Source organism: Xyrauchen texanus, chromosome 21 (assembly GCF_025860055.1).
Source record: "Xyrauchen texanus isolate HMW12.3.18 chromosome 21, RBS_HiC_50CHRs, whole genome shotgun sequence".
In the NCBI taxonomy this organism is placed as follows: Eukaryota; Metazoa; Chordata; class Actinopteri; order Cypriniformes; family Catostomidae; genus Xyrauchen; species Xyrauchen texanus.
Genome location: NC_068296.1, coordinates 4,011,495 through 4,027,322, shown reverse-complemented (window position 1 = coordinate 4,027,322; position 15,828 = coordinate 4,011,495). Strand labels below are relative to the sequence as shown.

The 15,828-nt window shown below is 40.8% G+C and overlaps 1 protein-coding gene across 1 annotated transcript in view; it reads left to right on the top strand.

Moving 5' to 3' along the window:
* The first annotated feature begins 3,681 nt into the window (after positions 1 to 3,681).
* vwf (von Willebrand factor) overlaps positions 3,682 to 15,828 on the top strand; it is a 56,825-nt gene continuing 44,678 nt past the window's right edge. Inside the window, 11 exon segments of the mRNA XM_052152004.1 lie at positions 3,682 to 3,830; positions 5,486 to 5,549; positions 7,681 to 7,827; positions 7,943 to 8,045; positions 8,185 to 8,393; positions 11,736 to 11,857; positions 11,979 to 12,195; positions 12,289 to 12,411; positions 14,817 to 14,928; positions 15,020 to 15,066; positions 15,647 to 15,783. Of these exon segments, the coding sequence (XP_052007964.1) occupies positions 5,486 to 5,549; positions 7,681 to 7,827; positions 7,943 to 8,045; positions 8,185 to 8,393; positions 11,736 to 11,857; positions 11,979 to 12,195; positions 12,289 to 12,411; positions 14,817 to 14,928; positions 15,020 to 15,066; positions 15,647 to 15,783 (1,281 nt within the window). The 5' untranslated portion in view covers positions 3,682 to 3,830.

Sequence of the window (15,828 nt, the reverse complement as noted above, 5' to 3'; positions counted from 1 at the left end):
CCAAATGCATAAATGTAAATGTAAATGTACACCTGGTCAGCTGTCCCAAGACTTAAATGTTTGAACCTGACAACACATGGGACGAAACCGGCTCAACCAGGAGGTTGTTAGGTGTTAGGTGTTGTTAGGTGCTAACACAAAGGTGTTAGGTGTTGCCCAGCCCGCTGCTCTACAAATGTCTGCTAGAGAGGCGCTGTTGGTCAGACCGCTACACCCCTGTTAGAATGGGCATACAGCCCCGCTGGGGGCGGCACATCCTGGGTGTGATATACCATAGCGATGGCGTCAATGACCCAGTGGGCGTTCCTCTGTTTGGAGACAGCACTTACTTTACGCTGTCCACCAAAACAGAAAGAGCTGCACCGGACACAGCAACACAACAGCTGGGTCTCAGGGTGACGGATGAGTAACACGGACTGAAATCCAGGCATGGTTCGTTGACAGAGAACACCTGCAGGTTCCCTACCCTCTTGATGGAGGTGAGCACTGTCAGGAGGGCAGCCTTCAAGGAGAGCGCCTTTAACTTCAGCTGACTCTAGGGGCTCAAGCAGGGCTCCCTGTAGGACCCGAAGGACCATGAAGAGGTCCCACAAGGGAACGAGGTGTGGTCTGGGGGGGTTTAACCTCCTCGGGCCTCTCAAGAACCTGATGATACTTACCGTCTACCGTCGACCTGCCACGACAGCGTGTCCGATGTGCTGTTGAGGTGGCCCGGTATATGAGTGGCCCGCAATGACTTGAGTCGCTGTTGACGGGCGTGTTGCGACATTCGACAAGAGCATGTGCTGTGCTGTCCATCCGGAGCAACACGTGCTTGCCCCAGATCAAAGGCAAGAGCCTCTGCAGGGCAAGCAAAGCCACCAGCAACTCAACGCAGTTCATGTGCCAAAGCAGTCGCGGGCCAGTCCAAGGACCGGCGTCTTCTGCCTGAACGTACAGTACTCAGACAGTTCAGCACCGATTGCGCACTGCTCGTCCGTGAAGCTCGCCCTCATTGAGACTGATCGTCGAGCCGCGAGGGTTCGGGGGAGAGCGGAGGGTTCCACTCCAACCCGACACTTGTGGATGCCCGGTCAATCATGTCCGCCAGTTCCGCATCAGTTTGTGACTGGGCTACCGCACCCGAGGATGGGAGTCCAGCTGATTTTTCCGAGTCAAACATGACGAGCCTGCTCTCTGATGCTGCGATCAATATCTCACCCTCCTTGCGAGCCCAGAAAGAGACCGCGAACTCGCAAAGGTCTCGCCCTGATCCCAGAACTCGACTAGGGCATATGAGCGTGCTTGGGAATGGGAGGTCCGAGGGGGGTTTCCTGGTGGAGAATCTCCCAGTGAAGTCCCCAAATCACCCCCAGTGCTAACCGACTCAGTCTCATACCCATAGGTAGAAGGACCGAGCCGGGGAGCCGCTGGGGTGGCTTTCCCTCTGACGAAGGAAAGCCGCAACCGCAACGTAGCCATAGTCATGCTCTTGCAATGTTACTTCATCGACACAATGTTGAGAGAGTGACAGAACAGTAAATTCTGTACAATTCGTTCGGGCCACTCTCTCACTTAATCATTTGGAGTGGTTTCTCAACATTAAAATGGTATCGGCATATTTACGAACACAGAACAAACAGCGCTGGTTAAAGTGAATATTAACTTACTGTGACGGCGGAGGGCGGGGCCGGGTTGTGATTATACACACCCGGTCCCTTATCAGGCTAATTAAGCCTCCGTGAGGGATAAAGGCCGATTGAGAGAGAGATAGTTTACGGACATGTCCGTCGTGTGTGTGTTTGTCTTTTGTTTAAGTTAATCATTAAAATATTGTTTATATTGACAAGCCGGTTCTCGCCTCCTCCTTTCCATTGTTTGGCACCAGTGTAAAGCAGTTCAATGGAAAGGAGGAGGCGAGAACCGGCCTGTGCAGAATCACCACACGGCCCCGCCCTCCGCCCTGCCACACTTACAATCAAGTGAAATAAAATGCTGCCTTTTTGAGAGGTAACTTTGAGAAATGTAAGCTAGTCCTGTGTCATTTCTTGCTTCCACTCGCGCTGTTTGTCAATCGTTTTCCATAAACATTTGCTAGATGGATGTTTTTGACCACTACGTTGACTATGTTTTTAGCATCTCTCACAAGAGCACTGCACGTTTAGATGCCATGTCAAGTTAAAAAGAACTTCAATTGTTAAAAACGCATCTCCCTTAAGCAACCAAATTAGCCCGGTTGCTAGAGAGGGTAGAATCACATGGGGTAAACTCCTCGTGGTCACTAAAATGTGGTTCTCATGCTCGGTGGGGCACTTGGTGAGTTGTGCGTGGATACCACGTAGAATAGCGTGAAGCCTCCGTCTTCGCGGTAACACACTCAACAAGCCATGTGATAAGATGCAAGGATTGATGGTCTAAGATGCAGAGGCAACTGAGATTCGTCTTCTGCCACCCGGATTGAGGCGAGTCATTACACCACCACGAGGACTTGGGAATTGGGCATTCCAAATTGGGGAAAAAAACGCATCTCCAGACACCAGCGTACTGCTCATCATTGCGCAGCACCTTGCTTTTATAGCACAAGAACACGTTTGTTCTGAATGATTACTGTCTTTTAGGCTTTAGCCATAGCACATGCATACTCGAGAAAATCGATAAATGCTTCAACAGAATTGGCTGCTTTGGTGTTGTGTTTGCAAAAAAACTAAAACAAAAAAATCTCCTGGTGGAGCAGCATGCCCCCGCCTGGACACTCCTACAAATAAGGTTAGCTATACTTTAGTCAGATTTCTGTGTGTACCCTCAGATGAAATCCTGCAGTTGCCCATGAACTTGATTATTTCAAATATCATGTAAACATTTTCGGAAGTTGTCAGCATATTGGTGTGCATGTAAACGGGCTCAATCTTTGCTTTGATATAGCAATGGATATTAGAGGAGTTGCATGGTTTGGCATTGACATTTGTGTGTATCTGTGTTAATGCTATTTTAACTGGCTACTTATGCAGCAAAACGTTGCTTTAGTTAGTGTAAGAAAAAAAGAAACTGGTATAGTGTAGGAAATATTTCATTGGATATCAAGTAGCATATCAGCAATACTAAATGGGTTGTATTTTCTTTTATCTTGCCTTATTTTGTTCATGGTTTTTGAGCTTGAGGGCATGTCATGCATCTTGTTTATGATGGCCTAATTTGGCAAGCTTAGGATCATATTTGTTAACTATACACAATGATATTGTTAGTTGCCTGCATCTGCATTATTTCACTGGTGGGTTGCAACCCACTGATGTAGGATATGAACTCCATGTTTTTGGCAGTGAGTTAGGGGTCAATAGGAAGGTAGCTTAAAAAGTTTTACCATATGATGATGAATGCATGCACTTTGTGTGACTGTGCTGAATACATTATTGCCCAGAGGTTTCTCCAACAATTAATCTGTCAGTGTCAGTGTGAGAAGTTACTTAACAGAGACTGTGTGAATGTTGCTTGTACTCGTTTTTATTGTGTGCGTGTGTGTGCTGTTTGGCTTGGCACTCATGTCCTCTGTTGGTTTGTCTTATCTGTCTTCACTGCCAGACTAATGCTTGAGTTCTTTAAATGCCCAGACTTCCTTCTATTGTCCTCTCTTAATGAGTTTAAAAACGGAAATCGCACCATCCCTCCCTCTAGTTCTCTCCCTCTTGTGCTCTTATAAAATGGTTTGTGCCCTTTAGTCTGGGTTCTTGTCTTGTCTTCTGAATTGTGAGACTTTGGAAAACGCAAATCTTGCAGAGCAAAGAGCATCAGAGAACCTGTTGCTGAAAGCCTACATCAGGTCAGAGGTCAGAGGCTGTTTGCACGCTGTCCTGAAGGTGTGTGTGACTTTTGGTGGCATATGTGAGGTTTGGAGCTGTGCATATATCCCTAACTGTGTTTAAGTGATATGTTTAGCTTATTAACATGTTACATGCATCTGTTTGACTGAATTCGGAACATGTTTGTACAGTTATGCATTTAGCAGACACTTTAATCCAGGAGATTTACTGTGCATTCAAGGTATACTTTCATCAGTGACTACAAAATGTATTTGTTGAAGTTCTCTTTTTGTATTAAGGATATGCCTCTTTTTGCTGGTCTATCTTTCCACTTTAAGAAATATAAACGTTTATTTCAACTCACAAAGAACTTGTGACATCTATGTGGAAATATGTGATGTCTCTAAAACCCTCTGACAGATTTGTAGGTGCTCAGAGGTTTCCACTTTGATTCTTACTTGCTTCTGTAGAAACATATATTATATATATATATATATTTGTTCGGGACCTCATTTCATGCTGTTATTTTTCACCCTATATGTAACTCTCTTATGCTCAATCCTTAAAACCTGTTATTCCAAATGTCAAATCAACCACATTTGAAATTTTTTATCTTGTTTATGTGCAGAAAGATAAACAAATGATAATGAAAGCCAAATATAATTGGTATGAGGATCGATATTTAATGAGTAATCCATTATTTTGTATAGGGGCGTCGAAATGAAAATGTTCTACTTTGATTTTGGAGCAAAACTACAGTGCAAAAAATGACCATAAAAGCTGGAAGCATTGTTATTTTATATTCACAGAGATAGGTAGGTCTGTTAATAAAACCTGGTGATTTCAGCACATCTTGTTGATATGCTAACAGTGCGAGTCCAAAAATGGGGAAAAAACACTTTTTTGTGTTGTTGAGTTCCTATAATTCCAGAAGTATTAAATATATCACAATAACCTTTTAGATTCTAGTTCAAAACAAACCTTTCTTTTAATATCGCGATTTTGAAGTCCCAATATGGTAAAATACTAAAGATGTGGGGCTCTTAATGTGGCTCCATCCAAAAATGTTTTCGTTTTCACCCATTTTCCGTGGTTGAAAACCAAACGTTGGTCATATTGTATGAAGCTAGTTTTTCTTGCCCAAGTAGAAAATAATATAAATATATATGGTGGTTTCTAGGCTATTGGTAAGATGGTTGCTTACTGGCCCAAGTCAAAAGAGCTCACCACAAATCTCTATGATATTCTGGTCTCTAAATATGGCTCGAATCCCTCCTTCAATGTAAGTCTGTTGGATTGTATCGCCCGTTTTATTGAGTGCCGGATGAAAATGTTTCGTCGGGTCGATTAGAAAAGTAATAGCACGTCATTCCTTGAAAATATTAGGATTTTAGGTATTATTCATGCTTGTTGCACTAACGGTGGGACGACTTATGCACTGAAGTTTAATTCTTTGGTTTGTGTTAGTAAGGTTCAGGGTTAGGGCTAGAGACATGTAGAGATTAAAAATGACTTTTATCCTCATTAATTTGAACCTTATTTGCATGTTGCTTCTGATTGGCTGAACATGGACATACAGTATTTAGGCTAGGTTTAAGGGTTTGTTAAAAAAATCGACTGTTTAACTCGTGTATGAGCAATAGTAATAGTGATGCCTGCATTGGTGAAAGAAAATATGATGAAAAATGCATTTTTTCTCTCACTTTGATCAGATGGATCCATGCAGATGGAAAGGACGTTACAGGCTCCTGTGGGTTTTCGTCTTGCATTTTTCAGGTTAGCTCTGTGTGTTGGTGTTATAAAACATGTTTAACCCTCCTGATGTGTTCAGAGTCTACTTACAACTTTTGCAATCATGGGTCAATTTTGACCCAGTGGAATTCAAGCTTATAAATGGTTTTCATACATTAATAGGTTCTTAACTGTTCATACATGTAAAAAGATTGATTTTTTATGCCATTTGATTATGCCATTTTTTATAGAAATAATCAAATGTTGAAATTCTTTGACCTTTCAAAACTACAGCAAAACCAGTGTGATACATGTGAAGATATTATTTTTATCAACATTTCTGTGAAACTGTATCTAAATATAACGTAATATACAATTTATATGAACATCTAATGTGAGAATTACTAGTAATTTGAATAAATGTCCTGTTACTCAAAACTGCTGAAAAATGTTATGAAACCAACTTATTATTTTTTCTACTAAAAATCATCAGAACAACTTTACAACACATGTATACAACTTTAATACTTCATTACTATGTTTTTAAGCTAAATCTATTCTATTAACTTGCATGAACATCTGTGAGCTGGTTGTGCATCAGATGCTGCGGAGTAAATTATGAACAATTTCCTCCTTCAAGCCCTATTTAGATTAATGTGTGCATGAACTTTTGCTCTTGTCACACCCCCTTTAGACAGTAGTACCACTTATTTAATTTATTTGTTATGCTTGTTACATCTGTCATGTCTGTTTTGTACAGGAATGTGAGTGTGTGTGTGTGTGTGTGTGTGTGTGTGTGTGTGTGCAGGGTCGCCAATAAGGGGGAGCAACTGGACCTTTTGTCCTTGAGGGTGGGGGGTCCACCGAACCTTTCCATATTCCACTGTAGAGTGTATCTAAAGACATTTAGCAGGAGATGCAGAGATAAACAGGAAGCAGCGTGCGACCACGAATACCGTCCTGCACATTGATGTGTTAACTATATGTTTCCTCTGCGCTGCGCGCTACTCACCCGGCCCTGCTCAAAAGCCACAAACCTCAATTTTATGTTCTGTACGCAAAAACAATAAAAGTATGACATTATATCAAAATGTGTTATGGATATGGGATTGTGTAATTTTTTAGTTGCTGTTCTTGTAAAAAACTTAACAATTAAGACAAAGAAGTGTCAAGGATGTATAAATCTGATCAATGCTAAAGGTTTGTCTCGGTCTCAGACAGCATGGAAAATCCACAGACCCTTCACAGCAAGCATGATGCATATTGCAACAAAAATGGCAAAAGCTGGCAGACAATCCATACTGATTGGCTGGCTGCTATAGGACTTATGAGACAGGGGTGCACAGGTTTTTATCAGTTTATCAGTTTTATCAGGCTCAGGTAGTAGAGCGGGTCGGCCACTAATCGCAGGGTTGGCATTTCGATATCCGGCCCACATGACTCCACATGCCGAAGCGTCCTTTGGTAAGACACTGAACCCCAAGTTGCTCCCAATGGCAGGCTAGCACCTTGCATGGCAGCTCTGCCATCATCGGTGTGTGAATGTGTGCGTGAATAGGTGAATGAGACGCGGTGTAAAGCACTTTGAATACCGCTAAGGTTAAAAAGGCGCTATATAAGTGCAGACCATTTACCAGACGTTACCAGGCTGCTACAATGAGCACCTCTGAGAGAAGAAAATATTTGATTTGTTTTTTTTGCCATTGATAGAGTACTGCTTGAAGCAGATTATGTGATTAAGTGATTATTTGAATAAGTTACCACTTTGTTGCATGTCATTCCACACTAAATAGTAAAAATAATAAGTAAAAAAAAATTCGGACCATCCGGGGAAATTCCAACATAAATATTGCCTAGGGCCCCTTAATGCTTTGAACCGGCTCTGATCCCCCCTAACCCCCATAATCAAAACTCACCCACAAACACAAAAGATGCAACCATTTTTTTTAAATGGTTATATCTCTTGATAGCTACCATAAATATTATGTGTATTTTCATAGTCCTGACAAAGTCCCAAAGTTTGGTTCTCATACTAAAAACTTTGTGGTATTTAAAAATGATGATATACACCTCCCAGGTCAAACATTACCCGAACGCAATAGGAGGGTAAAGGATTCTGCTTTCATTTAAAGCCAGTGTGCATTTGTTTAACTCTCTCTCCCTTTTTCTTCTTTAGGTTATGTGTGTGTCGAGGGGTCCGGCCACTGTAGTCTGTTTAGCCGGCAGCATATACACACATTTGACGGTGTGATTTATGAGTTCCCTGGAGACTGTACCTACATGCTGGCTGGAGACTGCAAACATAGAGGCTTTTCCATTCTGGGTAAATGCCAGTCAGTCACAAGCAGGCCTGCAGTTTGTCATGAATTAAATAAACAAATTTGTACATTGTCAAGATGATAAAGTGGCTTCCTGTGTCTGTCTTTGTGCATTTATAGGTGATTTCTCACGAGGAAAGAGGAAAGGAGTGACTTTGTTTCTTAGAGAATTCTTTGAGCTTCACCTCTCGGTTGATGGAACGTTGTCACAAGGAGCAGAGAGGTACAAAGTCATGCGAATGCCCTAGCCAAAAAGATGAGGTTTTCAGTGGAAGTTCAATGGAAACAGTCCTAAATAATCATAAAAGGTCCAAATATTTAAACACTGTTTGTGTGTGTGTGTGTGTGTGTGTGTTTTCCAGGCTCCCATTACCATATGCTTCAAGCTCTGTGTTCGCTGGCTTTGAGTCAGGCTATGTTCGATTATGGAGTGAGGAGTTCGGATTCTCCATCCGTATAGATCCCTCGCATAACATTCAGCTAACGCTCAACAAACATCACAGCAACCATACATGCGGCTTGTGTGGCAACTACAATTATTTGCAGGAGGACGAGTACACGGCACAAGAAGGTGAGACACAACGCAAGGGTAAAATGTGCAAACTCACAAAAACAGAGTCAGAGTCTCTTTTGGTTAGGCCATGTGTGAATATGCACAGGATGCTGATAAACATGAGCTGGGGAAATAGGTGGCGTCAATGCTCATCTAGAAGACAAAACATTAGAAAGTTGGTAAGCACTTTGAGAGAGTGTGTGTGAGTTTGGGCTATGTACAGTATATATATATATATATATATATATATATATATATATATATATATATATATATATACACACATACATACAGTGCATTCAAATCAGAAAGTATTCAGACCCCTTCATTTTTTTCTCCACATTTTGTTATGTTGCAGCTTTATGCTAAAATGTTTGAAATCATTATTTGTTCATCCTCACATCAATCTACACTCCTTAAAAGAAAAAACTGAATTATCACATTGACATAAGTATTCAGAACCTTTGCTATGACACTTGAATTTTAGCTGAGGTGCATCCCATTTCTCTGGATCATCTTTGAGGTGTTTCTACACTTTGTTTGGAGTCCACCTGTTGCAAATTCAATTGATTGGACATGATTTGGAAAGGAAAACACCTGTTTATACAGTGCATCTGGAAAGTATTCACAGTGCTTAACTTTTTCAACATTGTATTATGTTAAAGCCTTTTTCCAAAATTGATTAAATTCATTATTTTCCTCAAGGTTCTACAAACAATACCCCATAATGACAACGTGAAAGAAGTTTGTTTGAAATCTTTGCTAATGTATTAAAAATAAAAAACTACTGTAAGTATTCACAGTCTTTGCTCAATACTTTGTTGAAGCACCTTTGGCACAAATTACAGCCTCAAGTCTTTTTGTGTATGATGCTACAAGCTTGGCACACCTATTTTTGGGCAGTTTCTCCCATTCTTCTTTACAGGACCTCTCAAGCTCCGTCAGGTTGGATGGGGAGTGTCGGTGCACAGCCATTTTCAGATCTCTCCAGAGATGTTCAATCGGGTTCAAGTCTGGGCTCTGGCTGGGCCACTCAAGGACATTCACAGAGTTGTCAAATAGCCACTCCTTTGTTATCTTGGCTGTGTGTTTAGGGTCGTTGTCCTGTTGGAAGATGAACCTTCACCCCAGTCTGAGGTCCAGAGTGCTCTGGAGCAGGTTTTCATTAAGGATGTCTCATTCATCTTTCCCTCGATCCTGACTAGTCTCCCAGTTCCTGCCCCTGAAAAACATCCCCACAGCATGATGCTGCCATCACCATGCTTCACTGTAGGGATGGTATTGGCCAGGTGATGAGCGGTGCCTGGTTTCCTCCAGACATGATGCTTGCCATTCAGGCCAAAGAGTTCAATATTTGTTTCATCAGACCAGAGAATTTAGTTTCTCATGGTCTGAGAGTCCTTCAGGGACTATCGCTCAGTTTGGCCGGGCGGCCAGCTCTAGGAAGAGTCCCGGTGGTTCCAAACTTCTTTCATTTACGGATGATGGAGGCCACCGATCTGGGCTTTATGGCAGAGTGGCCAGACGGAAGCCTCTCCTCAGTGCAAGACACAATAAAAGCAGCTAAAGGACTCTCAGACTGCGAGAAATCTCTGGGCTGATGGAACTACGATTGAACTGTTTGGCCTGAATGGCAAGCGTCATGTCTGGAGGAAACCAGGCACCCCTCGTCACCTGCACAATACCATCCCAACGGTGAATCATGGTGGTGGTAGCATCATGCTGTGGGGGTGTTTTTCTGTGGCAGAGACTGGGGGACTGGTCAGGGATGAAAGAAAGCTGAACGCAGCAAAATACAGAGATATCCTTAATGATAACCTGGTGCAGAGTGCTCGGGACCTCAGACTGGGCCGAAGGTTCAACAGGACAATGACCCCAAGCACACAGCCAAGACAATGCAAGAGTGGCTTAGGGACAACTCTGTAAATGTCCTCGAGTGGCCCAGCCAGAGCCCAGATATGAACCCAATCGAACATCTTTGGAGAGACCTGAAAATGGCTGTCCACCGATGGTTCCCATCCAGCCTGACAGAGCTTGAGAGGCTCTGCAGAGGAGAATGTCAGATAATCTGGCATTGAGTCTGTAATCGCTGCCAATGCTGCTTCAACTAAGTACTGATGTAAGGGTCTGAATACATATGCCAATGTGATATTTCAGTTTTTTCTTTTTAGAAATATGAAAATTATAAAAAATCTGGTTTGCTTTGTCATTATTCATCATTCATCATCATCATTAAGTGAAGATTGATGTGAAAAAAATGATAATTTAAAGCATTTTAGCATACGGGGTCTGAATACTTTCTGCATGCCCTGTATGTATGTATGTATATATATATATATATATATATATATATATATATATATATATATATATATATATATATATATATATATACACCGATCAGCCACAACATTAAAACCACCTACCTAATATTGTGCAGGTCCCCCTTGTGCCAAAACAGCGCCAGTCCGCATCTCAGAATTGCACTGAGATGATCATATCATTCTTCTCAACACAATTGTACAGAGTGGTTATCTGAGTTACTGTAGACTTTGTCAGGTCAAACCAGTCTGACCATTCTCCGTTGACCTCTCACACCAACAAGGGGTTTCCATCCACAGAACTGCCCCTCACTGGATGTTTTTTTGTTTTTGGCATCATTCGGAGTGAATTCTAGAGATTGTTGTGCATGAAAATCCCAGAAATACTCAAACCAGCCCGTCTGCCACCAACAATCATCCATGCGATTATCTAATCAGCCAATCATGTTTCAGCAGTGCATAAAATCATGCAGATACAGGTCAGTAGCTTCAGTTAATGTTCACATCAACCATCAGAATGGGGAAAAATGTGATCTCAGTGATTTGAAGGGTGGCATGATTGTTGGTGCCATATGGGCTGGTTTAAAGGATACATTTTGATTTAAACTAATGGCAAATCTTAAAAATAGGCTTCAATTTCTTTATGCAAAATATTCTAAATTTTTTTCTTTTGATTTGCGCTGAAAAATTGCACCAAAAAAAAAATGCTAAATTCACACATTTGCTGCTACTGAGGTTGAGGTACGGGTAAGGTTAGGAGTAAGTGTAGGGTAAGGGTTGGGTTAGGGCTAAAGTTAACAGTGTAACTACAAATGTAATTAAATGCAAGTTCTTTAAATGCAATTACAATGCAACAACATTTATGTACAGAATAAGTACATTGCATCAAATGATTAAGTACATAGTAGTTAAGCCACCTTATATAAAGTGTATCCATATTTCTCATTGTTCTTAATTGTGATTCTCAATAGATTGTGATCTCTGTAACACTGTAATAAAAATCATCCTATCTGTTGATTTAAATTAATAATGTGTTTAGGTTTCCTGACAGAGGACCCATATGCCTTTGCAAACTCTTGGGCCATGAACGGAGCAGACGAACCCTGTAAACGCGTCTCACCCCCGTCTCAGAGCTGCAACATCTCTGGAGAATCAGCTAAAGTCAGACGCTCACCTGCCCAACATAAACCACCCTGTTACAATCCAATCCAAGAGTGTTTTAACATACATATACCCACTGTTGGGGATCTTTCTGAGAGTATTTTGACTATGTGTGTGTTAGGATCTGATATCACGGTGTGAGGCCATGAGCAGCTCTCCTCTCTTCCTGCGCTGTGGGCACCTCGTGGATGCGACTGCATTTGTGTCTGTGTGTGAATCTGACGCCTGTCACTGCGGAACAGGAGATGAGTGTGTGTGCCAGGCCTTGCTAGAATATGCCCGAACCTGCGCCAGCCGCGGAGTGACGCTTTCCAACTGGCATGTACAGAGCCAGTGCTGTAAGGAAGACATTCAACATACAGTAGTTTAATGTAGGTCGTACATTGACTGAATGTAAATTCACATATGTGTTTATGTTTGTGTGTGTTCAGCCCCTAAGTGTCCTGTTGGCATGGAGTACAGTGACTGTACCCCGACCTGTTCTACTTCCTGTCAGAGTTTGAACATACAGGAAGTTTGCAAGGAGGAATGTGTTGACGGTTGCAACTGTCCAGGTGAGAGAGAGAGCGTTCAGAGACTTCAGCTGGAATCTAGAGAAGCCCAAACACTAAAATCTAGTTTGTGCTGAGCCTCACATTACTGCTTATTACGACCTCTTATGTGATATTTGCTTTTTTCTCCAGCAAGTCAGTGCTTTAATAAATACTTTTTTTTAAAAAAGGAAGTAAACTACAGTGGGGTAAACTGCCGACTGTCAAAATACTTAATATACAGTAGCAAGGAAAAGTATTTGAACCCTTTGCAATTACACATTTTGTATAAATATGTCTTAAAATTTGGTTTGACCTTCATCTAAACTAAAATAATGAAAAAAACACAATCTGTTTTAACTAATAACACACAAATTGTTGTTCTTGTACATATTGAACACATCATTCAAACATTCACAGTATAGGTTATAAAAAGTATGTGAACCCCAAGACTAATGACGCCAACAAAAGCTAATTACAGTCAGGAGCTGGCAAACCTGGCATCCAGTTAATGAAATGAGTTTGGAGGTGTGGGTTAGAGCTACTTTGACTTATAAAAAGCACTCAAACATTTTGAGTTCGCTATTCACAAGAAGCATCGCTAAAAAGAGATCTCAGAAGACCTGCGATCAAGAATAGTTGCTTTGCATAAAGCTGTAAAGGGTTACTAAGTTATCTCGAAAAGCTTAGATATTCATCTCTCCACAGTTAGACAAATTGTCTATAAATGGAGATGATTTACTACTATAGGTACTCTCTCTAGAAGTGGCCGTCCAGCCAAGATGACTCAAAGGACACACCGCAGAATGCTCAATGATGTAAACAAGAACCCTAGAGTGACAGATGAAGACTTGAAGGACTCATTGGAACTGGTTAACATCTCCGTTCATGAGTCTACTATACAGAAAACATTAAACAGGTATGGTGTTCATGGTAGGACACCATGAAGGAAAACAAAAACATTGCTGCATGCCTGAAGTTTACTAAAGACACAATGTTTTGTGGACTGATGAAACTGAGGTTGAATTGTTTGGGAAGAACATGCAATACTATGTATGGCATAAAAAGGTCACCGCATACCAACATGAAAACATCATCCCAACGGTGGAGTATAGTGGAGGGAGCATCATGATTTGGGGCTGCTTTGCTGCTTCATGGCCTGGACCGCTTGCCAGCATCGAGGAAAAAATTATTCCCATTTTTAATCAAGATATCCTACAGGATAAGGTCAGGGTGGCTGAAGCTCAGTAGAAGTTGGATGATGCAGCAGGACAATAACCCTAAACATCAAAGTTAATCCACTACAGAATGATTCACTACAGAAAATCCACCTTTTGGAGAGTCCCAGTCAGAGTCCAGACCTTAACCCAATAGAGATGCTGAGGAATGACATCAAGAGAGCTATTCACACCAAAATTCCTTCTGAATGTTGTGCAGGTCTAATCCATTATCCGCAGCTTCTGGAAACGCTTGGTTGGAGTTATTGCTGCCAAAGGATGATCGACCAGTTATTAAATCCAAGGGTTCACTTACTTTTTCCACAGCACTGTGAATGTTTAATGGGATGTGTTCAATAAAGACATGATAGATTATAATGGTTTGTGTGTTGTTAGCTTAAGCACATTGTGTTTGTCTACACCTGTGACTTTTATGACGATGAGATCACATTTATGACCAATTAATGCAGAAAACCAGCTCATTTCACATATTTTGTCTTGCCACTGTACATTCTCTGAAAATAAGTCTTAAAGGAATATTCTGGGTTCAATACAAGTTAAGCTCAATGATGCATAATGATGATTTCTACAAATAAAACAATGTAATCGTCCCTTGATTATTAAAAAACTCACAGTTACATTGAGGCACTTAGAATAGGAAGTTATTGGGCCAGTCCATTAACATTAAATACACACTGTTCCAAATGTATCAAGACGTAAACATTACACACGTTAATGTGAATTTACTGGGATATAATTGCTTACTAACCATATTTGTGTGAAGTTATATCCAATATTTCAAACCGAGCTTCAACGTTAAACCCTGTAAGCAATTTTATCACTAAAATCACTGTAGCTGTAAGTTAAACAAATGTGTGTTTTAATGTTAATGGTCTGGACCAATTCAGTTCCATTGTAAGTGCCTCACTGTAACAACGATTTCTGCTTCTCTTTTTAATAGTCGATAGACGAGTCAAAAAATACAACTTACAGTAATGCTACAAATGCGATAGCTTAACTTGGATTAAACCTAGAACGTTCCTTTAAAATCTTTTAAGCAATTTTGCTTCTAAAGTAAATTTACAATGTTTTAAGGACATTTAGAAGAATAGTAATGTAGAAATGTTAAGAGTAGCACTCTTACACTGCAGGCCTACCTTTTGCAGTTACCTTTTCATACTCAATATTTCTATGTTAATGTGTGCGTGTCAGTGGGTAAAGTGTTGGACGGAGATCGCTGTGTGGACGTCTCTCAGTGCTCCTGCATGCACGCAGGACGCCGCTATGCTCCCGGGTCCTCCATTTCGCAAGACTGCAACACATGGTAGGAAACACATTTGCACATCACGAAACAAATAATTAAAATATGAGTGGCATAAACGTCCTGCTGTATCTACAAACATTGACTTTTCCAGCGTTTGTCGTCATGGATCCTGGGAATGCACCAATGAAGGCTGTCCAGGTAAACATCTTAACTTAAAATAATACCTCAAAATAATCCACTTAAAGGTATAGTTAACCTAAAAATGAAAAATGTGTCATTATTTACTCACCCTCGTGTTGTTCCAAACACACATTACTTACTTTCTTGCATGTAACACAAAAGGAGATAATTTAATGATAATTTACTCCAGTCCTGTTGGCTGAATTCAATAAAATGTCATTCACTTTAATGCATAATAAAGCACCCAAAAGTGTGATAAAAGTGGTCCAGTCATAAGATCACTTATGTTTAATTATTATTATTATTTTTTTTTTTAAATTGAAATCAAATTAAAGATGTGAAATATGATGCAAGGACTCATTAAATGACCTCTAAATTATTAGCTTTTGTGTTCCACAGAAGAAAGAAAGTCATACAGGTTTGGAACGACATGAGGGTGAGAAAATAATGACAACATTTTCGTTTTTTATTTTTTTTTGTTAACTACACCTTTAAGTGGATTATTTTGAGATGCAAAACTTCTTTAAAAATGTTCCCCTATCAACATGCAAACAAAGAAATGCTTTTTTCATCGCTGTCTCTGTCTGTCTCTCCACAGGAGAGTGTCTGGTGACGGGACAGTCCCATTTTAAGACCTTTGACAATAAGTTCTTCACCTTCAGTGGTATTTGTCAGTATCTGCTGGCCAAAGACTGCCAAAGCAACTCTTTCTCTGCCATCATTGAGACTGCACAGGTCTGATATCTGCCAAAGATTAGATTCATTTCGTGCTTGTTTGAT